Genomic DNA, 24,073 nt, shown 5'->3' with positions numbered 1-24,073 from the left:
CGGGGTCAGTCATCCGTGTGAAGGGCTGTTTGCTCAGCTGCATTGGCCGCTGATCAATAATTCACCCGCCCGATTAATCAATACCCCATGTGAGGGTGGGACTTGGGGCAGGTGGGGCAGGAAAGGCCAGTGGTGGGCTATGGGAATGCTAAGGGGGTAAATGGGAAAGGGGTGAGGGGGTATTAGGGGAATGGGGGGGGGGGGGGGGGGTAAAAGTTGGCCGATGGGTTACACTGTAACAGTCAGTGCCTTGGCCCGGCAGAGAGTGGCTCTTTAGCCTCTCAAAGTCAGCCTTTGTCTCGACCAGCATTCCCGGCATTCCATGCAGGCATTCTGCAGCGTACGGTGGCTTCACGCGGGGTGGCGCGGGGCCCAGCAGTGGATTAGGGAAGACAGGGGGGACGTGTCTGGAATGGGGACCAAGACCACGGGGCTCCTGAAGGATGTGGTGGTGGTGGTGTTGGGCGGGAAGGGGGTCTGTAGCAGGGGTGCTGGACCCACAGACATACTGTAGGGCATAGGGGTGAGAGTGAGATACGGATTGCTGACGGGGGAGAAATACGAAGACATGAAATGATGGGAGAAGTATGGGCTGCACTATTTTGGGAAAATATCTAATAACGATTTTTCTGGCTGATATTGCGATTTGTGATACGATTTTTGAACGTCAAACGAATTGATTCAGTTCAATATTCCAAACGTCTCTTGAAGTTGTACTGCTTCTGATTCGTTAGGGTGACTGGCGCAGGGGAGGCACAGCACTTCTGATTGGCTGTTTTGCGCTTGTTGCGCGCTGTGTCCACCAATCACAAGTGGCACAGTCAAGGAGGATGACATTATCATGAAAGTCATAAATGTGACACGATTAACTGAGCATAATTATTTACGGCTTCTGTGATTAGATAATTGTGTTGGTCCATATTACGATTGGCGGCTGTGATGCAATAATTGTTCAGCCCTACAGCGAAGGATAGAGAGAGAGGAAGAGAAAAGATAGAGAGAGGATGAATGGCAATGGCCTTTTATGTGCCACATATTTGATACAGGGAAATAGGAGATCCTCTTTCCTGGTGGAAGAGATGTTGCACAGTCCCCTTGAGGCATTACAACACAGCTAAATAGATGACGTGGATGCCATATGGAAACTGCTCATATTGGAGACACTCATGCCTCTAAAATGACCAACACTAACGCAAAATGACTAACCCTTACCACAGCCCATCCCAGTCAAACATACAGGAAGTTGCATCCTCATTCCTTACGGTACTTTTGCAGTTATCAAACAGTGATATGGCACAGACTAACCTCCTAAGATTGCTTTTGATAAGAGTTATAAGAACACATGTGACAATTCTGTCTCCCAGCAAACTTCAGTGAAATACTCAAGCGTGTAGATTCTAGACAAAAGCAGATTGATGACACAAAAGGGCTACACTTGAGAATAACGTTATTTTAAAAAAACGCCTCTTTAGTAAACAGGCTGTGCTAGACGATGCCCTTTCAGTGCAGAAAACTAATGTAGTCTCCAATATAGTCTAAATGGCAGAGTGCACTGGGAAAGGGCAAGGCTAGTTAGGTTCAATTGGAGATGACCGAAAAACAGCAGCACAAGATGGCTGATTATCTTCCATCATCTAAGCATTAAAATGAGGCACTTATCTGTCTGACTCTTAAAATCATGCAAGAGAATACCTCAAGACAGAACAGGACTGTGCCATACCATCTATCATTGACTGTGATACCTCTTCTGAAAAAAAACAACAAAAAATGAGGAAGCCAAACGGCAAAGCAGAGGTGCCTATAGACTGTGCAACATCCTTACGGGACGGAAAAGTTATTCCTTAATGGCATCAAAAATGCCCCATTTATAGATATTCCTGTATTTATCAACAGAGTGGCCTACAACTGCTCAGACAACTGTACTTCATGATTCTGCAGACTCACGCCAGGTTGCAGAACCCTTTCAAACTCTGCAGCCGTATAAAACAGGTCAAACAGAGGGAGTCTGCACTGTTTAGAAAACACACGGTGGCATAATCCCCAGCTCCATACACGCATGCTTTGTCATCACAAGGAGGAATGTCACCCTGCTGGAGTATCCACTCTCTCTCTCTTTCACACACACGCACGCATGCACGCACACACACACATACTCTCTTGAGTCACTTGCTCACTCATTCTTTCATAATTTTTACAAATGTCTTCCATCTCTATTTCCAGGCCTCCAGATAGCTATCCTATTTGTTGAGGAGGTCAGGGCCTGGCCTGTGGGTTTTGATACAGCAATATCCTCATCAATAGAAAGCAAAGTGGGAACTGCTTACGTTTTATTTCTAGAATGAAGGGTGTGGTCAGTGGTCAGCCAAGTGGTCATCGTGCTGTTTACACATGTATAGTCAAGGTGTACTACAGCAAGAGACATTGCTGAACGCCTGTATTTTGACTCCACTACTGCCAACATCACATTCATGAAAACTTCCATTGTCTGTGATACAGTACTAGAACACTTAGCGTTTACATTACAAAAGATATGTGGTCTATTGCATCTCAGACCACCTTGGCAGATGCTTTGAGTGATTGTATCACAATACATTTTGGCAACTGTTTACACATGTTGTTAGAACTTTAACCACTTGTGATCAGATTACCCAATACAATTTTTTAAAAACAAACAAAGTCTAGAAATTTCAGTGTTTGGTTGAGGCACGCATGTTTGATTCTTCACAACTCGGGTGCTGCTCTCTGTAGCCTTGGCATCAATGTATCACTTCAATGTATCACATTAAAGTGAAGATCTTCAATGCGCTTTCCTGAAGCTTAAAAGAAGCATTGATATGCACTAATATTCCCTCTATCTAACAGAGCTAACTCCCTCTCAAACTTGGTTCAGCCAACTTGGTAGAGCTTGTTTTAGTTCAAAACAACAATTGGGGGCGGGGCATTCATGTGGCTATGAAGAGCTGGAGTCATGAATGGGCAACCTTACTGCTGTCTTCCTCACCTGGACCCATTAGTGCTCAGCCTACGGCTAGCCTGCTTCATTAACGCATTAGCAACCACTCACTAGAGAACACACTGTGTAGCTACACAACAACTACACGTGGGCGGCCACCTGACTAAGGAGCTTTACTGCTTGCTAATAGTCCCTGCAGAACACAGGAAACAAGAAAACTCTCCCGGTGGTACAGAGAGAAACAGTGACTGCAATTAAGCCTCACACAGTAGGCTGAAATTACATAAATGGAGGCAGAACACCAAAGCAAATATAATGTATTTTCATATGAATTAAGAAATATTAAAAGGCGATTAAACCAACTGATTTAACTTAGGATGGGCAAGTCTGTGACTTAGTTGTGATTTCACATACAAATCATGTCAGCTCAGTTTTTCTGCAGTTGACTGAGAGGTCCAGAGGCCAAAAACATGTACCATCCTTGATGCCACTATCATCTGGCAGAGGTCAGGTCAGGTTGACCTCAGAAGTGCAACAAAACACATGCCTTGTATTTCCCTTCATGAGAAAAAAAACATAGCCTGCAGCTGCCACCCTTGCACAACATTTCTGATAATTAAGCAGTTCAGTCGTCCAGCCAAGGAAATCTCCAACTCTAAGGATTGGGAGTGAAGGTGGCCCTTGAGGCAAGGTAGCTACTGTGCTATTGTGTCAGTAGGCCTAACAACAGTATTTGTAAGGGTGCTTCAGGTGACATGGCTAAATCCACAATTATAGCCTGGAGCCTGAATACACCTGACCTCCAGAAAGTGCACTTGGGGGGAGATTTTTTTCCAGCACCAGGACCAAAAATGATAGATCAACAATATGTCCGTGAAGGATGGACCCACATCCAAGCTTACATACAGTGAATATGAATATCTATCTTGCATCAGGTTAACATCAGGTAAGTTTCCCTCAGCGTCTTGAGAACAGGTTGCGTCACACCCACCCGTCAGGTCGGTCGGTATCGGTCTAGAAGCGAAACTACCGTTGTTTGCATGAGCGCTCCGGTCATCACAGAAACAGAGGCAGGGGGAACTACAAAGCGAATGATAACCAAGCCATGGGATTATCTTTCTAATGCCACTTAGAGAGCAAGCACAAGGGGCAATTTAATGTCCCCTAAAAGCCTCTCATGTGGAACTCTAGCGGAATATAGCCTAGCTGCGTTTTACGTTTGAAGATCTTTGTACTGGCTTCAGCAAGCCATTCTTTGATCTACCATGCGATATCCATTTTAGAAGCTACACAGTATTATAATACACGGTATTGTCGCATCATTTGCGGAGCTGCTACAATGAGCTAGGGCGCAGTGCCACGCTGAACAGCTAAATGAGCTGCTAACAAATAACTTTAGGGTATAGCCCACAAGTTTGTTCAAACGAAATACTAAAGCGTTGATAACGACAGACTGAACATTATTTTGTAGTTTATGTTAACAGTAACGTTACTCCCATAAGGAAATGCTGGTCTCCGACGAGACAGCGACGAAGCAACAGGTGCTCCCTGCCTGCTCGTCGCAATCACAATGCACTCGTAAGCTTAAGAAATGCAGATAATCAAATTACATACATTTCTCTCACTAAATTTCTACCTAGGCCAATGAAAGCCAATGAACATGTGGCGGTGGTAAAATCGACACAAAGCAAACAAGTTGTTAAGTAAACATTGCTGTTCCAAACACTAACGTTAACTTACCTGTGAGATTACCGGTGAATTCCGACTGCAAAAGTCGCCACTCGGAAGTACAGAAGGTCTTTTTAATATCACTGTTTTTCCAAGAATATACTCCAAACACTTCCGAAATTAGAAGTACGATTAGTTTACCTCCAATATTGACAGCAAGGAAAATTCCCTATGGACAACCTGTTGCCTTTGCGTCAGATAACCATCTGCCCGCCCCACGCGCTAACTGATTGGTTAAAACATAGTTGCAGGCTGCGCGAGCAACTCCCCGTACAGTTGATTATTGGATAGCTATTGATGTCAATCCAATATGAATATTGCCCCTTAGGAAAATACACGCTGGAAAATTAAATCGAAGAAATTGCATGACAGTTTTGCAAATATAGTAGCATATAAAATACCGAGCCTTCCTATTGAAAGCCAAGAGACCTGTGATGGATGATAGAACACATTCACCTGTAATATACAGGATATTGACATTCACATTTTTGTGACTGCACAAATATGGAAGCCCATTTCCGCCACTTGGAAAAAATAGCCTCAGACTAAGTCAACACTGAGATACTAAGTAACATTTTGAGATACTAAGTCTAAATATTATCTCATAATAGCACTTTTTTCTTAACATTTTACTTGGCATCTTAGAATCTAGATTTAGGTTTTAGTTGTTTCTTTCCAAAGTGGCAAAAACAGAGGCAACGTAACTGGCTCATAAGTTCATACCCAACCAGTGCAACCATTCTACCGGTACTTTATACCAAACATGACACAAATGCCTCACCAAATGTGACTACCCCTTATTATTATTTAAATAACATAATATGTTCCTTGTGGATTCCTTACCAAGGAAACCAGTTGTGTGATACCTCCCTTAATTCTCACCTGACTGTTCATTACTCTGTGCAAATGAGAAAATTAAATTAACATTTGGCAGCTAAGACTAAAATGATAACATGCTGTGCACCATTAAAATTACATCAATAGCACAGAAATGTCAGCCAGTCAAAATCATGCCAATCAAACCTGTCAATCAAATAACATTTTACATCAATTAACTGATATTCTCTATGTATTGTGCCAGGTAACTAATAAACAGCAGAGTTGTCCACTGACATAAATATTTAGATTTATTTTGATACACGTGGCTGGGGTATAATCCCAATATAAAACGGAAATTGCATTGTGTAGTTTTTATACTTGTACTCTGCACAATGACAATAAGGTTGAATCTAATCTAAAACATAGATCAGCAAAACATCTTTGCACATGTTGAGTATTACTACCACCGCATAACTTGCAAGCTACCAGTCGCTTCCCACCAGTTTTTGAGTAGCTCTCCACAAAGAGAACACACAGAGAAGGTAAGGGAGTTGGACAGAACACATAGGAATCTTATTCTGTTTTGGGTGGAGATCAGTTTTGTGGATACAAGCTTCTACAACTAATATAAAACATAGTTCTTCGCCACATTCATTTTGTCAAAGTAGCTCTCAAGAGGAAAAAAGCTTTAGACTGATTCCCCACCATATTTAATAGACCTTTTTTTTTTTTGGAAAAAAGGCAAACACGTAAAAAGGACAAAGTCATACAAAATCAAAATTCGCTTTACTTCTGAGCACATTACAGTACCATCCCTCTTCCCACCCCGCATGTAACTGCACCTCCAATCCACCAGAGGTCGCCAGAGAAGAGCACATAGAACAGCACAGATATCAGTACCAAAAAAGAACAGCTAAGAGAAAGGCAACTTGGACAGAAATGTTAAAAAAATAACGTATATTAAAAAAAAAAAAAAAAATACAAACATCTTGCGCAGTGACAGTAAGATGAGTTTGGAGAATTCTTTTTTTTTTTTTCATCCAGTTATTTGGTCTACTTCAAGGCCCTGCTCAAAGCAAAAGCCCAAAATGAAAACAAAAGAAAAACAAACAAACAAAAAAAACACAAGTTACTGCATTGGTTCACATGCAAGCCAAAGACTATACACATATGACATGATATGACTGATTTCACTACATGCTACACCGAACCCCATTGCTACTCTGCCAGCTCAGCTTTTATCGCCGCCAGAGAAAACATGTCTGAAGGTGGAGCTTTAAAATGAAAAACAAAAACAAAAACAAAAGAAAACAATCCATTGTGACTGCAGGAGCCTGGAAATATTTGCCTTTGCAGTTCAAAGTTCAGTTCAACTGTGTTCCTTAGTGGACAGAGGGAAGTCTGTTGGTGTGTTAGTGACTCAATGGTCGAGTATCTACAGATTGGTTGCTTCTGCATCATGTTGTTTCACAGGAGGCGTGCAAGATGGGCTACAACTGGGAGAGAGATTTCTGAGAGACCGGAACCTTAGTGGAGAGAGGAGCGAGAGAGGGGGGGGAAGAATGACAGTGTGACACACAGCCTTGCCTGGTGTGGGTCTGGGCTGGGCTGGCGAGTTTGTAGAGTGTGTGAGGTAGCGAGTTGATGTCAGTGCTTCACCAGAGGACATGGTAGCTCCGGTGTGCTTTTGATTTGTACAATTTACAGAGGATGTGTTTGGACTTGTAAATGAAACGGTAAATTATGTTTGTTTGTTTGTTTTTCTTTAGCGAGAGACACCCAAAGTGCTTATTTACAGAATGAGCCAAAAGAAAAAAAAAATAACATTAACATTAGTGAGAATCAGGCGCAGGGCGTTCCAAAATAAAGGCCAAAGACAAAGAAAATCGCTGCTGAAAGTCCATTTCTTCCCCACCTCTTCCTCTCCTCAGGATTCACTCACCCCAACAAGCTGGTATAAGCCTCCATCACATCTTCCTCTTTCATCCCAGACTACCCCAGCACCATACACACACACACACACATACACATACACACACACACACACACAAACAAACCCCTCTCTCTCTCTCTCGCTCTCTTTCTCTCAGCCCTCATTAGCTGCCACCAGCTGGCCCATCCCCTGTCGTACGTACACTGCCTGGATCTCTTTGCTCTTGAGGCAGAAGTCGCAGGCCCAGATGGCGGCGTCCTCGCGGTTCAGGAGCCCGTACGCCGGCTCCGTCAGGCCCGTGCAGTCACGGTGGAACCAGCGCTTGCACGACGCCTCGCACAAGATGGCCTCCTGGTCGTCGTGCACCTCGGACAAGCAAAAGCCGCAGGGGCACACCGACCCCCCGCCCATTTTCGGGGGGCCCCCACCGGGGCCGGAGGAGGGGGGCGCGGGACCAGGGGGCAGGGGCGACTGGGTGGTGGGAGTCGGGGTGGAATTGGACGGGGGGTTGGGATTGTTGCCGGGCGTGTTGGCACCGCCGTTGTTGGGCAAGTTATTAGGGGTAGAGTTGGGTGGTTGGTTGGGCATGGGGGCAGAGCCCGGGCCACTGTTCTGTTGATTGTACGGGGTGGGACCAGGGGCGGAGTTGGGCGGCGTCGTCTGTGGCGGCTGCTGGGAAGAGTTGTTGGAGGACGGGCCACCGGTGGAGTTAGGCGGCGGATGCTGATTGGACGGCGGCTGCTGAGGGCCATTCAGAGGACCAGTGGGAGAGGAGTTGGGGTTGGGGGGGGGCGGGACGGAGGAGGGCTGGCCGGGGGTATTCGGGTTGGGATGCTGGACGTCCGGGTGACCCGGGAATCCTCCCCCGGGCTGGGGGGGGCCGGAGGACGGGGAGGGCCCAGGGGTGTTGTTGTTGGTTGGGGGGCCGGAGGGGTTGAGGTTGGGGGGCTGCTGCTGGGGCGGGCCTGGCTGGGGGCCACCAGGGCCAAAGTTCTTCCCCTCGTCATTGCCCGGAGGACTGGGGCCCGGGTAGGGGCCTTCCTGGTTAGGTGGAAACTGTCCCTGTGGGGGTAACCCCGGATGGCCCCCAACCATGTTTCCTCCTCCAGGACCCCCCATGGGTCCCATCATGTTCATCCCGCCTGGCATGCCGCCCATGGGGTTCATGGGCCCATGGGGTGGCCCCCGAGGGCCCCCTCCACCTGGTAGAGGAGGGCTGTTGAAGGGGTGGACGCCCTGGCCATGCTGAGGCTGCTGCGGAGGCATCCCGAAGCGAGGATGTGGGGGTCCCCCGCCCCCTGGCCCGCCCATCCCGCCGGGGGACAACATGGGATTGAATCCTTGGCTAGGATGCATGGGCGGGCTGAAGTTGGGAGGCATGTTGAACTGCGATGGACCGCCGGGGGGAAAGCCACCCCCACCCCCGCCTCCTCCTCCGCCGCCCGGAAACCCCGGCATCCCAAACCCACCTAGGTGGTGCGGCCCGGCATTGGGTGGAGGGGGGCCGAACGGCGGCCCGCGTCCAGGCGGGCCTCCCCTAGGCCCCCCAGGGCCCCCCATGAAGCCCATGGGGACCCCCATTCGGCCAGGACCCCCATAACCACCGCCAGCACCGCTCGCCCCCGGGCTGGACAAGAAGGCAGCACCACTGGGACGGGACGGGGCTCCAAAGTCGTCATCGAACGGGTTGGAGGCCACCAGGTGATCTACCATGGGGGTGGGCGGGGGCGCAAACTCGGAGAGGTGCGAAACCGCTGGCCCCTGCTGGATGAAAGGAGAAAACAGGAAACAGAAAAAGCGAGAACATGAACATCAGCTGTGAACAGCAGTTGCATGAAGAATATGCATGAAAAGTTTACAGAATAATGAATGTTGATAGGTTTACAAAAGCATGCAACAGGCAATCCTCACTGCTTCAGGCATTACCTGTGCATTGGATTTTTTCCTCTTTTTCTCCGGGCTCTTCAGCATCTGTGAACCTTCAGACAGAGGGAAGAGAAAGGATCGGAAGTGAGTGCAGGTAGATTATTAGACAGGCATCTTTTCCCCCATCGACACTGATCTTGGATGGGAAAGCTGCCGTCATCTGTGTTACTGGTGATAGAAAGACCATGAGGGGACAAACCAAGTCTTGTTGAAGCCCTGTGACCACCACCATATCATGCCAACATGCCATCAAACACTCCAAATGGTAATCTGTGTCTGTATGTGTCACACCTAGCCACCATTTTACAATATTAGTTCAAATCTTCTGATTAGTGACACAGATAAAAACAGGAGTGTCTTCTAAATATTTGACTACTTCATAGACACCAGGCCATGCCCAGACTGCACGACCAAATAAAAATATGGTGCCATTCAAATCTTTGCTTGGCACCATAGGGAAGCTCAGTAGAAACAGCTTGTTAGTAACCTGGAAACCGATTTTCGCAAACCTCCAGGCATATTAGCACAAATAGTCTATTTTCCGTTCAAATTACATTACATGTGCGTATGTTTATGAACCGAACTGATTCTGGTCGCTAACGCCAACGCAGCCAGGTGAGGCGGGTTGTGGACACCTGGACGGATGGGTGACGAGCAGGCACAGAACGGAGAGCCGACACAGCACAAGCAGGTAGACAACGCAGACAGGTAACGCTAGCTTGACATAAACCCAGAGACAGTTCCCTTGAAAACAGACAACCGGACAGTCAGATAGCGAGTGGACAGGGAGATGAAAATCTGCAGCAAGAATGGAGATTCCGCAAGGACACGGAGATGGACTGACGGACGTGTGCCTACCTTTGCCTCGTTTTCCTTGACTTTGTCCCGCCAGTAGTCTCCCCGATTCGGCAGCCATTAATATGACTGTCGGTGCGGTGCCATGTCACCGTTCATATAGAGAAAAAGTGTAAAATTGTCGAGCACGTCTTTAATGGGTCCAAACACTACTCCGGTGATCTTAACAAAGAACCAGAGGATTAGCTTACGTTACCAGCTCCAAGCTACTCCATGAATTCAGTTAACATGGCAGCTACATAACGTTAGCTATTCCTCATTATATCTGTCACGGGAACTATTTCTCCCTCTAACAACCAGAAAAATGAACTCCAAGCCAAGACGTCAGACAACGCGATGGACAGAAAAAAAGAAAGCAACGAGTACAATGATTTTGGGTGAAACGACTGCCAAATAGCTAGTTAGTTGGTTAGTTAGCAAAGCGCCGAACACTCCCCCTCTTTAGAAAATATGATCACTTACAGATGTGTGTAAGATAGCTAGGCTAACATGCAAGCTGGTATGACCATGTAGCCCAACGTTACCCTCGTAAACTCTGCTTGCTAGACATCTGTCTATGATCAAACTAGAATCACAATCATTGAAAACAAGAATCCAATGTAGAGGATGCATGTAGTAACAGAGTCGGGATAATCCCGATCTTCGTTTATAGATGATACGACGGCGAAATTACCAGTTTAATTCAATGATGTTTTTTAGCTAGTTAGCTGGCTAGCTAGTATTTTAGCACAAGATAGCTGACCAGTTAGCTAGCCAGCTAGCCGTCTTACATTGCTAGCAGTCATCTTACTATATTGCTCTAGTATGTCTCCGCTACGAAGAATCTTCCTCCTGTATTACTGCATACATATCACTCTTGTGCTCCGTAATTAATATCAAATAAACTTACAATTATATTTTATCCCCAAACACGAAATTGGCCATGTTAATTACGGCCTACGGACGCCGCTGGACAAAGACGGACAGGCAGGAGAGACGCGCAACCGGGATTATTACAATCAGGAAAATACGTGGGGTTGATGGTTGAACCTTTTAGTTTGATATGGGCTCGGTTATAACATATTGGGTTTTTGCACTTGACATGACAATTCTAAAACTCTCATAAAAATGATTAGTAACATGAAAAGTAGTTGCATTTAAAATCCAATACGTTGTATTGAAATTATTGTGCCTACTTCTCCCTCTGATGTTAAAGAAGTGGACTAGTTCAGACTAGACCACTCGTTCAGACTAGGCCATATTTTCGTAGGGGTGTGTGGATGCACCAGAGCACTGATATCTGAGGTCGTATCACAGCATCAACGGCAATCACAACAATGAATTGACTTTATTGATTATTGTAACAGTTGATCAACCTTGTTAGTGGTTTGAAGCTAACACTTAATTGGACATGTCTCTGTATGTTACCCAAGGCGTCCTCTTGAATAGCATTTTGGGATACGTAGATTCTACAAGCTGTGTTCAGTAAGAATAGGCTATGGGACGTGAATACACAATAGTATAACACAGGCTATTAGAAACATCTGGCACCAGCAATCAGTTAAACTGTCTAAGAGGTCCCGATACCAAAGCAGGAGCCCTCTTTTGTATGCAGAAATTTGTAAGGCTATAGAACACGACCCCCCCCCCCCCCCCCCCCCCCCAGCAAACTTTGATAAAGCGATCAATTGTTGTTCTATTATTGTTATTAATAATAATCTATTTGTGATAGACAAGAGGAGTGTGCATCAATACATGCAATAACAACAAAAGAAAAATGTGAATGGGCCACTCAATTAGCCTACATAATTAGATCAGCCTGAAAACTGGCCATGTCAGAGGGCAGCTGGATTTAAGAGAGGTCTGGCCTTTGCACATTATCACATCTTGTAATATTTGTTGAAAATGTATCTTGTTTTAGATGACCAGCAGCAGCAGGTAAAAAACCCCACAGTGCCACAGCGTGCGGTGTATCTTCAAATGAACTGCATGCGTATTCACACATGGCATACATCTACGTACGTAAGTCCTCTGCGTCCCCACCCCCCGTAGCCTACCTCGCGCTCTCCGCGTACTCGTTTCTCATCTCAACTGCATTCACTGCTAGAACGAGGATCACCAAGACCTCATCAAGAAAACTCACTCATGGAATTCACATTTTAGAAGACAATTGAGCCAGATGTTATGGGATAACACTTTAAGAAGAAAAGCAGTGACGAACTGCACAGGGTATGCACCTTTCTGCTCTGTATTCACCTTTCTGCTCTGACTTTGAACAAGAACATGTTCATATAACTATTATTCTGTTTTGAGAACAGCACAAAGAATATAGTGATTGTTGCAAGAGTTTAAATGACCGATAAAGGGTTATTAAACGAGACAATTTGACACAAGTTTTCAGAATAAGAAGGGGCCATTTCCGTGCGTAACGGTGTGTATGGCGCTTGGAGAGGCATACGTTCCCTCTCCAATCTCACCGCAAAAAATTGCGATGGCGAGGTGGTTTAAAGAGTTTCCCATCAACTTCAGAAATGGAACAGATAAAATTCGTTCCGTCTCGGAGTCGGACTCTCAGAGCCGTGACAAGCCTGCAGGAACCGTGGGCATGGGCACCGCTACGAGGGGGAGTCCGCGTAAAGGCTCTGGCGTTGGCAGAATAAGCGGCGGGGTGAGCTGCCTTCTGTCAGGATCAGGAAGGAATCGGAAAAACTCTACCAACGAATCCTGCCACAGTGTGAATAAGGATGAAAAGGTTTGGGACAGTCTGCTCTCTGGAAAAAGTAGGAAAAACTCCAAATCAGTGGCTGTATCTGAGGAGCATAATCGGACACTGAAGAATTGCATCTCGGCAGGTTCCTACATCACCCGACTCATCAAAGTGGAGAAACAAGATAGGATACAAAATCCCAGCAATGCATGTACTCCTCCGATGGAAGAAACAAATAAAGGCACGATGGTTGGCAAAACCGAGACGGTGAGAATGCATGGTCACTCGTGATTGAGGTATAGGCCAATAGCCCAGCCTAGTTATGCATGTCAAATGTTTTAAAATATGGTCCCGTAGGAATATGTTGGTGTAGAGAGTGATAACTTTGTTGTTGTCTGCTTCTTTTTTTTTTTTTTTTTTTTAACTATTAAGACGTGGTGAGCTTATTTCACCCACTTGTTCGTCACAGATGCAACCTCATCTCTAATGTACCACTAATAGCTTCAGCAAACGGAGCCAAATCTAAACAAAGCTCTGGTCAATGTGAAAGTTGATCATGCATCAATCTGATCCACTCCCCCAAACTTGTCTTTGTGTCTCCTGCCGTTCTTTGTTTTCCCTTGTCCATGTCTGTCTATCTCTCTGCTTGCATGTCTGCCTCCTTTCTCGCTTCCTATGTCAATCTCTTCCTCCTTTCATCCAGCATTGTTCTGCACTCTGAATGCAAAGCTGATGCATGATTAGACCCCCCAACACACACACACACACACACACACACACACACACACACACCCCACACACACCCTGTTCCTTGATATCCTCACACTCATCTTAACCCCCGCCCCATACACACACCCCTACTGTGAGCACTATCATCCTGTCAAAGGAGCATGTCATCTGACATGCAGGTGCTAAAGCCCAGGTCCCCTCTGGCAGCGCTTTGAAAGTTCAAAAAGGGAGACAGGAGCTAGCGGAAGAGAAAGAACAGATGTAACAGGATGGTGTGAGAAAGAGGGGAGATTTAAGAAAGGAAAGAATCACTGAAGGGTGAGGGGAGGGGTAGTTTTATGTTTCCAACCGTTGATCCTTTTTTTTCTCTCTCCTCTATGCATCCTACGTCCGGTTGCTTTTGTTCCTTTGTGCGGTCGAGAGAGGGAATCTCTCCAGGGTTTCTGGGACTGAGGACAGAGACTGTTGTTTTGCACTGAAAAAAGCAGATGTCACCTTTTCTCTAATGTGACCTACAAAATCCAGTTGTTGTGTTTCTTGGGTGTAAACGAAGAACTACTCCGAAAAAGATCAGAATCAGAAAAAATCAGAAACCAGAATAGTATCGATACTTTATAGAACTTTTCTGCTGATTCTGGCAATGACTGTTTTTGTAAGTGACTGTTTCATGTGTTTGTGTGTGTGTGTGTGTGTGTGTGTGTGTGCGCTTGTGTGGGTGTGTGTGCATATAGCCTACACATGAGTTTTATGTTTAGAGCTAGTTGTATGTGACACCACTCATTTCCAAAATATATGGTTTTCTTGGTACTACTAGTTGGTCATAGAAATAGTAAAAAGGATAAATTGATGCTTAGTTGAGCAAACAAACAAGCAAACACAGAAATGTCAAATTTCAAAATGTAGACATGTATTTACCGGCATATCAAAGAGATTTCATGTCGGTTGTGGTATTTTGGCCTCTGTAACAGATGGATTGCCACTGATAGAGTATACGGCTGTGCAACACCAGTCTTATCTAAATTGATTTAGCACAAGCACAGGTCAGATAACCCTTTTTGTTCTAAAACCAGAGACAGCCGTAAAAAGAGAGACGCCGGCAAGCAGCCCATCAGGAGTGTTTGCTTTTGCACACACATACACGCACACGCACGCACACACACGCACACACACACACACACACACACACACACACACACACACACACACACACACACACACACACACACACACACACACACACACACACACATACACACACATACACATAGAGACACATACACACACACACACACACACACACACACACACACACACGCACACACATACACACACACACACACACCTACACATGCACACACACACACACACACACACGCGCAAGCACACACACACTGCCTCAGAGTTATCTGAAGCCCAAGCTGATGCAGACAGCCTTTATGGCTGTGTCTGTAAAGTTTTGAAAAAGATTTGCGTCTGGTCGAAACCAGAACAATACAGGGAGGAGTGCAGATGTCCTGCCGAAGGATAAGATTTCAGAAGATGAATGACATGCTGTGACTTACTGAATTACTTACTGCATGCTGTGACTAATAACTGAATGAACGGTCATTATAAGTGTTCCTCTTTTGAGGAGAGATGAGGATGAGGAAGCAGCAAGTGTTTGTCCATCTGTAATATCTCTTGCGGTCCAGAATCAATGGAAAAAGTACCATGTTTTATTTCCTGTGTTGACATACACATATAATTTTGAGATGTCCACGGGTAAATATTGATGATGGAATATCCGCCGTCTAATTAGCCGCAGGAGACCATCCGGTAAATATTTATCCAAAGCGGCACCAGGCCTGAGGTTCTGCACAGGGCACGACGGAGGTTGTTTCATGTGAGGCCGAATAGTCGCCAGTTATGTAATAAATCCTGGCGATGGGAGACAGGGGCTTTTCCACAGACTGGCCTCACCCGTCCGGAATATTTCTAAGCTCTGAACTCATCACATCATGTGCAGACAGGACATATAACGAGGGAACTTTTTTATTTTTTCTACTTAATGAAATATTTTAATCTCCACAGGTTTACGTCTGATAAAAATGTTACATGATTTTCTCAATCTTTTTTGGAGGAAATTCATTTTTAAAAATCACAGTCAACAGAAACTTCATCGACAGACTTACACCACAGACTTCACTTTTATCTCCTCCTCTCTCAATCTAATGATTAGATTCTTCTAAATCTTTTTCTTTATCCTGATAAATAGACACCCAATGCACATGAACGTTGAGCAGTTAAATGCTATTGCATGTTTTACAACAGTATCTCTACCTTAATTTCCCAACTATTTGCCACCGCTTATACATTGATTTTACAAAATTTCTTCAGCTATGAGGTTAATACACGGGTACAGTTAATATGATATTAATATGGTTTTGTTTCTTTTAACTTGCGTAAAACACTGCCTTGCGGCTTATACTCAATGCGGCTAATGGACAGGAAATTACTGTGCGTATTGACAATTAAAAAAATAAAGAAAAGTCCTTGAATCGTTGAGTAATTGTTCTAATTTGATGCAGCTTATTATCAGGGAGGATTATGCGGATCCGTTCGATGCCCAGAGGAACCGAAAGCAGAGCGTGTCCCCAGGGAGGGGAGAGAACGACGGGTACATGGAACCGTACGATGCCCAACAGCTCATCACAGGTAACAGCACAGACACAGATGTGTACATTTGCTTTTTTTAACCTCTTTATTGAGAAATAAAGATTATAAACAGAGACACATCAGAGCGGTGTTTTTCTTTTACATTTGCTTACACTTTTAACCGCTTCTGCTATGGAACACTATGGCACTAATCTCAGGAAACGGTCACCCCCAAAAATTATGATGTTCTAACTAGGCATGTTAAATCATTTAACTGGCATGAGATAATAAACCTTTGTACCACCTAATCAGCTTTGCTATTGTTTTGTTGTTGATGTTTCTTTTCACCACATTTCTTACCCTCATCCACCTTCATCATTCAGACCATACCATACATCTCGGCTTTCACCAGCCCGTGCCACCCGCCCATACACACCCACCCTACACCTCCTCTCAAGGTTTTATTTGAGGGTGGTGTACGTGCATCGAGGCACCTACACGGCTGACATTTTGTGTGGCTACCGATTAGCGAGCATGCACATGAACCCTCTCCTGAATGCTGCTGCACCCCAAAGGGTTGCCATAGAGACCATGCTGTTCTGGGACAATGGGTGCAGTTTCCTGACTCTACTTCCTGTTTCCTGTCTCTGTTTCCTGGTCCTATTCTTTGGAAGTCAGGTTGCCCCGCAATGACAACCCCCCCCCCCCCTCCCCCACTGTCAGATGGCCCTGACGTGGGCCCCCCATTTGTCAAAAAAGGGCCTGCCCTCTTTTCCCCCCAAAATGTCCCAGGTTTTTGGAGTTCATTCATTTGGTCATTCTCGTGCTGACCCCTCATTATGTTGCTGCATTGTCCTACAGTGCCATTCCCCTGAGCAGGGACACACGCTCTATATAGTGTGAAAGTATTACATTTTGATCTATGGAAAAATGGGACAATATATGAGGAAGTGCATTTTAGATTTACTACCCAATGGGATATCCTTAATTACAAACTAACAATGGCTGTGCACTATGATGGAAGCTGAAAGCCATTAGTGCCACCAAGGGAATAGAAAACTGGAAATGATTAAAGCACAGGGCTGTATGGGCATTATTGTGTGTGCGTGTGCGTGTGCGTGTGCGTGTGTGTGTGTGTGTGTGTGTGTGTGTGTGTGTGTGTGTGTGTGTGTGTGTGTGTGTGTGTGTGTATTGTGCCATTGACTTTGACATGAGAACGCTGACTCATTGTGTGTGTGTGTGTGTGTGTACTGTGCCATTGACTTTGACATGAGAACGCTGACTTGTGTGTGTGTGTGTGTGTGTGTGTGTATGTATTTTTGTGTATTGTGCCTTTGAGTTTGACATGAGAACACTCGCTCATGGAGTCACAAACTTTGGCCGTGGTTCTTTTCCGCAGAGATCCGGCGCAGAGGGTCCAAGGACCTGCTGAAGATGTCCACTCTCCCGGAGGGTGGCGAAGGCCTGAGGGACGAGCCCCCGCCGCGGTCCTCTCATCCTCTGCAGATATACGATGACCCGTATGAGGGAGCCGCAGAGACGCCTGTGAGCCGCCCAGAGTCCGACCCGCGCTCCCCAGCGGAGTACGAGCTGCCCTGGGAGTGGAGGAGGGAGCAGATCCTGAAGGCGCTGTCAGGTACCACAGAACCGGGCTAGATGATTTTTTTGATAAAGAATTGAAAATTGATGGAGATGCTATAATGGCAATTGTTGGACAAAATGGCAGATAGCAACTAAGCCACAGAGGTGGAAAAGTCCATCTTCAGGAAGTAAAAGAAGTCCTACCACATGTCTGTACAACCATTCATTTAAACCAGCTGATTCTAATTAGCAACTCTTCAGCCAGCTCTGTTAAGTGAACAGGTAAAACCAATACATGGTTGGACTTTTACTTTCTGAAGCTGGACTTTTCCACCTGGAGTGGGTCTGGCTCATGTTCTGACCCTGATATGGGTCCAGTGTTCCTGACATGCGCCAGGAACGATGAAGATAACTGTAACGATAACAATATGAGTGCCTACTCTGACCAAAGATAAGGAAATTCTCTCCTTATATTACCAAATGTGATGTCTAAAAATAGATGGATTCTGATCTAATCAGCTTCTGATCAGCTTTAGCCTGACTACCCAGACCCACATCAAGATGTAGGGTCTGGGAACTCACTGTAGGCAGGGCTCAATCGGAGGGGTGGGATAGACAGTTGTCTTTCAAATTCCATCTCCACGCAATAGGATAACGCTAAACAAATCATCTTCTTGTTTTCAAGTAGCAGGATGTGTAACCGTAAGTCGCAATTTCTGGTCGCATGTCAGTCACCATTATGTTAAGCCTGCCCACCGACTCTATACACAATGTGATTGGTCCGGTGATTCTGCCATTTCCCAGCTCTCAAGCTCTACGGAGCGTTGCTAGACTGCCCGGCAGCCAAATTAGATTTGCTGCCGCTAGGGGCGTCTAGATTTCTAGGCTATGTCAGCTTTTTATCGTTCTTAAAATTACTCGGAAAGTGATCCCCAATAACATTGTTCTTCATGTCATTATCGTTATACTATGAGGTGTGGACCATTGACTGTGTAATTAGGTGTGGACATTGTCACGGATATTATTTGTTTTTTATACTGTTATCATTATAGTTATCGTTTGTGAGTGGCCCTTAGCGTTATGAGAAATGCAGTCCTGTAGTGCTGGATATGAGAGATGAAGGGAAGGGAAGTTTACTCACAGAACCGATCTGTTCTCATTGATCAGTGTTACATTAAAAAAGAGATTAAAAGAAAGAAGAAATTAAAACAGAAAAGACATAAAAAAAAACCCTCTTCTTTTAGTCACTCACATAACAAGAGCTCAACAACAATCAAGTGGCATTCAGTGCTCTCAGAGTCCTGGACTAAAAGTGAACCTGGAAAATTCCACTGAAAATTGTGTTAGTCTAGGACAAGGCTTAATCCAATATGGGATTATGAGATATCGGGAAATGACTTGAGTTAACAGCAGTCTTTTGTACTCTTCCAGTTCCATTTGATGATGCTGCTGATCACCCAGCCCCAGCCAGAGAGGAGGCAGCGGCCCCACACCTCTCCTGGCCCCAGATGCATCACCTGCAGCACTGGAGCTGGAGCCAGAGGGCCCCCAGACCCCCCCAACCATCCAGCCAGGCCGTCCCCAGAGCCCCCCAACCATCCAGCCAGGCCGTCCCCAGAGCCCCCCAACCATCCAGCCAGGCGGTACCCAGACCCTCACCACCTAGCCAGGTCAGACCCTCACCATCCAGCCAGGCCGTCCCCAGACCCCCCCAACCGCCCAGCCAGGTGGTCCCCAGGCCCCCACCACCATCCACCCAGGCCGCTTCCAGGCCTCCAACACCCAGCCAGTCTGGCGGGGGCCCTGCCTGCACTTCTGAGGGAGATGGATGCAGGGTGGATCCCAGTGTGCCTCTGGAGACGCAAAGGTGAGGCTTTTGTTGGTGTCTGGAGGAGGGGGGAGATGGGGGGGGGGGGGGCGACAACAAAGGGATGGGATGGGACCGGACAGGAACGGGTGGATGAAAGACTGTTTTTAGAAATGCAGTCCAAAGGGACGTGAGAGTGACCGAGCGGTTGGACTGGTTTTGATACAGGTTTAAAGCAGTTCACAGTCCCGGTTGGTCCAGATTGCACATAATGTCTCCTCTGCTTCAAGCCTGGGGCTTGACACTGATATGGGAAAGGTTCAATTGCCGAGGCAATACTTCCAGTAGATCCTCAAAATGTATAATTCATCATAGCCGGATTTTTGGTTTGTGGTTTTTGAAGTAACTCAAGCATGCAGTATGATGCAATTTGCACCTTTGTATGATTAATCAGTTAATACAATGACCTGCTTTCTGTTGGAGTGATATTTCCCCCTCTCATTTCCGCACTCTTCCCCTCTTGTTTATCCACAGCTGGTACCATGGCAGTGTGACGCGGCAGGAAGTGGACTCTCAGCTGCAGTCCTGCAAAGAGGGCAGTTTCCTGGTCAGAGACAGCGAATCAGGAACCAGCAAGTACTCCATTGCGCTCAAGTGAGTTATACTTCATAATTCTGTATGTTCGACAACCCCAAATCAGAAAAATGTTGGACGTTATGTAAAACTCTTTTTATTCGATCAAATCTCGTTAACTCATATTTAGCTGCAAAAAGGACAGCCCGTAATGGTAAAGCACAACCATAGACTGTATATACTGTAGAATATATATGGTTTATGAGCACAACGGTAGCAGCTTGGAAGATTTTTCAGGCTATCGCATGCAAACTAGGCTCCATAGCCACTATATCAGTGCTTCTTAACTGGTCTGGTCTTGGGACCCAATTTTCCATGTTCATTAAGTCACGACCCGTATATTTTTTTAGCATTCAAGTCAACTGATATGAGCTACATGGTAAGACTAACCAAGTGCCTGTACTTGTTTAGAACATGCTCATGTTTGGTATTACATTTGCAAAGTACTCAACTACTGATGTTGCCTTTCAAAGTATGCTGCTTGTCAGGTTTGAGTTGGACATGGGTGCTTTGTTTCCATGTGGCATTTTTGTTTTTATAGTTTCATGCTCTCGTGTGCCAGCAATTCACTGTACACCACACACTGGGAATTCTGGCCCATTTTGTCCTCATCTTAAGTGAATCCATAGTCTACTTCACATATTCAGGGTTGCACTCGCATTTACCTTTAAAATGATGTCTAACATGACCTGTCACATACACATTGTCTATGTCCATGGCAACTAATTATATATGAATAGTCTATTAAAATATAGGTTCGATATTAGATCCAATAGCTTTGCAACCCAGCCAGAACTGTTCAGCCACTCACTCTCACTTCTGGGTCCCGACCCACCAGTAAGAAACACTGCATGACATAAGCGCTACCATCATAATAGTCCTCTGAAGTTCGCCTACAAAAAAGCCACCATCTTTGCCCAAATAAGGTGATCCGGTATCTTGAGATTTTTTCTATGGGAAAAAACATGGGGATTTTGAATTTACGCTCCTGTTAAACTCTCATGGGGACAAAGAAATTGGAAGTGCAGAAGTTTTGCCCTACAAAGTAATCTTATTTGTAGGCGAACTTCAGAGGTCTATTGTGTCCCCCCATGCTTTTCTCTGACTCTCTCTTCCATCTAAATTTCAATTTCAATTTCAAAAGAGCTTTATTGGCATGACAAATAGTTAGACATTTGTATTGCCAAAGCAATTATTACATACATTGAACATACAACAGATAATAACAACAGACAAGTAATCGAAATGTAGAAGATATGTGCCTAAACAGACATTCATATAGGGAGCCTGTAGCATGAACTATCGTTACTGGGAAATAGTAATGTCATTTTTAAAACAGGATAATGAAGCTGCGTGTGTGTGGGGGGAGAGATATATCAGTGTGTGTGTGTGTGTGTGTGCGTGCCTGTGTGTTTTTGTGTGAGGATATGTTCAACTGTAAGTCATTCAATGTAAGTGTCTTATCTGTCTCTTCTCCTCTCTCTCCCCTCGTAAGGACGAGCCAGGGCTACCACATACACATTGTCTATGTCCATGGCAACGAATGATACATGAATAGCCTATCAAAATAAAGGTTCAATAATAGATCTGATAGCTCCGCGACCCACCTAGAACAGTTCAGCCACTCACTTTTGGGTCCCGACCCACTAGATAAGAAATTCTGCACGACATAAGCACTACCATCAAGCCTCGCTATCACCAGAATAAGCTCAGTCTTTTAAGATTAAACATTAGTCTGGGGAGTCTGCGCTGTATTTCTACTGCATTTGGATAGTCCTTCAACCGATCAGACCAGTGATCTGGGTGCGCCTGGTGGATAAGCCAGTTTGTGATTGGTTCCAGCAAATTGGTTCCAGTCAAGCTACCATCACCATTGTGTCCCCATGTTTTCCACACTTTCTCTGACTCTCTCTCTTCCGTCTCTCTCTCTGTCTCTTCTCCTTCTCTCTCCCCCCCGTAAGGACGAGCCAGGGCTGTGTGCACATCATCGTGGCGCAGACCAAGGAGAGCGGCTTCACCCTGGACCAGAGCCGCTGCACTTTCCCCAGCATCCCCCAGGTGGTGCACTTCTACTGCACTCAGCCGCTGCCCTTCCCCGGAGCCAATCACATGACCCTGAGGCACCCCGTACCCCGCCCACTCTAGTCACATGACCAGGGTGCTCCTGCCAATCGGAGGGGGAGGGGGGTACTACCTGAGACGTTCACCTTACACTGGGGCTCTCAGGGACTACAAGAACTGTAGCAGATTTTCAAATGCTGTATTAATGGATGTATACTGTGAAATACACGGAGAGTGATATATTTTTTTGAGGCTGTTTCATTTGAACTGCTATGATATGCTGTAACACATGAGATAATGTAACTCTCACACCCACCAGTTTATATGACTCCCAGCAGCACAGATAGAACATTTCTACTACAGTACTGAAGCAAATATAGTGGGAGAAATCCATTTGCCTGGGATTCCCCTGAACTGATTGTAAATATAGGATAATGATACTTCCTGGGCTTTCATTTCAACAGTGTTGAGAGTTTCTTCTCCAGTGCTGCAACTTGCCCCACCCCAGTAGTGTGTCACACACAGCTGTAGAGCTCCAGGGATAAATGTGTGTGTGTGTATGTGTGTGTATGTGCGCTTGTGTATGGATGCATTGGTATGTGAAGAATTCAGACATTGTGTGTGTGTGTGTGTGTGTGTTTGCTGTTGTAGTGACCTCACCTGAGAGTGTCTGAGCGTGATTGCTGCCGACTGCATTTGAACTCTGACTAAAAGAAACATGGTATCTACCACCCCCTGTTGGACTCATTGCCACATAGCACCAAGCGGGATTGGACTCATCACAAGGATTGGGGATGCTGTGTGGTCATCACTGATCTGGGCCTGGGCCATCTTCCCATAATGTGCCCACATCAGGGCATAATGTGCCTGAAACTGCTGCGTGCCCAGCATGAAAGCTTAACTGTGCCATATTTGTACTGTGAATTTATTACCTTTGAAAAAAAAAAAAAAAAAAAAACACTTTCTTGTCCTGTACTGCTGTGTGAACAGTTGTGACGTTTTGTTATGGTATGTACCCTCATCATGTACAGGTGTCAGACACACATATTTCATCTCTGAGTCTCTAAGCTCTCCTGCAGGCACCAGAAGCCATAGTTGTCCTCGCTTCTTGATACCCAGTCCTCAGTCTGGCTGAAGTTCAGGTCTTTCATTGTGAGCTCTGTTAGCTTTAGATAAAAGTGAAAAAAAAAAAAAAACATATCTGATTTTTAATTGGTGCCAGTTGTTTTCCGACCGGAGCTGAAGAGTCCGTCTGTAGTCGAGAGCTTTTTAAAGTGGAGTGGAGCCCCAGCTGTAGAACATCTGGCAAACATAAAGCATCTTGTGACAGGAAGAATGTAACTAAACCGCTTTGAGGTGGTGGGACTTGGTTAGCAGAAAAGTCAGTAGAAAAGTTTGTTTCTGTGGCTAGTGTCCAGATAGCTGCGGACGCTAGAACAGACTCTGAAGCCCTGAGTCTGCAGCGGAGCTTCTCCAGTCCAGACCCAGGCCACATCGACGTCTCTGTCAGTGGCATTCTTGGATGTTTAGTCACATTTCCTCTCGTTATCCTTCGGTAAGGTTAACTTCTTTGTTGAAGTTTGTCTTCAGTTACAGCAGTTTATATGGCCCATTGGCTATGAAGAACTCGTCCACATTTGAAACGGCAAAACATAGCCAGTATACAGTCTATGCTCAAGGCTTTTGGGTTAGATGTGTCATATACGCCACAAAATATTCACCAGCATT

General features: G+C 45.5%; 3 protein-coding genes across 7 annotated transcripts in view; 1 reads left to right on the top strand and 2 right to left on the bottom strand.

Annotated features, from left to right (window-relative positions):
- Positions 1-4,873, bottom strand: part of cgnb (cingulin b) — a 30,763-nt gene extending 25,890 nt beyond the window's left edge. For both annotated transcript variants that reach the window (XM_062529216.1, XM_062529217.1), the window contains exon 1: positions 4,694-4,873. The gene's annotated coding sequence lies outside the window, so the exon portion shown is untranslated. The remainder of the gene's footprint in view (positions 1-4,693) is intronic.
- Positions 4,874-6,267: 1,394 nt separating this feature from the next.
- Positions 6,268-11,194, bottom strand: pygo2 (pygopus homolog 2 (Drosophila)). Of its 4 annotated transcripts, none has more exons than XM_062529264.1 (4): positions 11,104-11,194; positions 10,218-10,376; positions 9,360-9,412; positions 6,268-9,197 (listed from the first exon to the last, which is right to left on the bottom strand). In XM_062529264.1, exons 2-4 carry the CDS (start codon positions 10,273-10,275, stop codon positions 7,587-7,589), a joined length of 1,722 nt encoding a protein of 573 aa, XP_062385248.1. In that variant the 5' UTR covers positions 10,276-10,376; positions 11,104-11,194; the 3' UTR covers positions 6,268-7,586. The 4 variants fall into 4 exon arrangements, with proteins under 4 accessions (XP_062385248.1, XP_062385249.1, XP_062385250.1 ...); XM_062529265.1 differs by having other exon boundaries at positions 10,218-10,283; positions 11,104-11,192; XM_062529266.1 differs by lacking the exon at positions 10,218-10,376 and having other exon boundaries at positions 11,104-11,191.
- A 1,115-nt stretch (positions 11,195-12,309) lies between these two features.
- Positions 12,310-22,936, top strand: LOC134072531 (SH2 domain-containing adapter protein E-like). The gene is made up of 6 exons (XM_062529267.1): positions 12,310-13,167; positions 16,197-16,323; positions 17,663-17,899; positions 19,276-19,711; positions 20,186-20,305; positions 22,246-22,936. Exons 1-6 carry the CDS (start codon positions 12,631-12,633, stop codon positions 22,427-22,429), a joined length of 1,641 nt encoding a protein of 546 aa, XP_062385251.1. The 5' UTR covers positions 12,310-12,630; the 3' UTR covers positions 22,430-22,936.
- Positions 22,937-24,073: the final 1,137 nt, after the last annotated feature.

The sequence above is a fragment of the Sardina pilchardus genome, chromosome 24 (assembly GCF_963854185.1).
Source record: "Sardina pilchardus chromosome 24, fSarPil1.1, whole genome shotgun sequence".
NCBI lineage: Eukaryota > Metazoa > Chordata > Actinopteri > Clupeiformes > Clupeidae > Sardina > Sardina pilchardus.
Note: the sequence above shows the minus strand (reverse complement) of the source record. Positions and strands in the feature narration are given on the sequence as shown.

Coding starts and splice junctions, on each gene's coding strand:
- pygo2 (XM_062529264.1), bottom strand. CDS start 10,275: ATGGCTGCCGAATCGGGGAGACTACTGGCGGGACAAAGTCAAGGAAAA. Junction 9,413..10,217: donor TCAAGGAAAACGAGGCAAAG/GTAGGCACACGT, acceptor CTCTGTCTGAAG/GTTCACAGATGCTGAAGAGC. Junction 9,198..9,359: donor GGAAAAAATCCAATGCACAG/GTAATGCCTGAA, acceptor CCTTTCATCCAG/CAGGGGCCAGCGGTTTCGCA.
- LOC134072531 (XM_062529267.1), top strand. CDS start 12,631: ATGGCGCTTGGAGAGGCATACGTTCCCTCTCCAATCTCACCGCAAAAA. Junction 13,168..16,196: donor TGGTTGGCAAAACCGAGACG/GTGAGAATGCAT, acceptor AATTTGATGCAG/CTTATTATCAGGGAGGATTA. Junction 20,306..22,245: donor AAGTACTCCATTGCGCTCAA/GTGAGTTATACT, acceptor CCCCCCCGTAAG/GACGAGCCAGGGCTGTGTGC.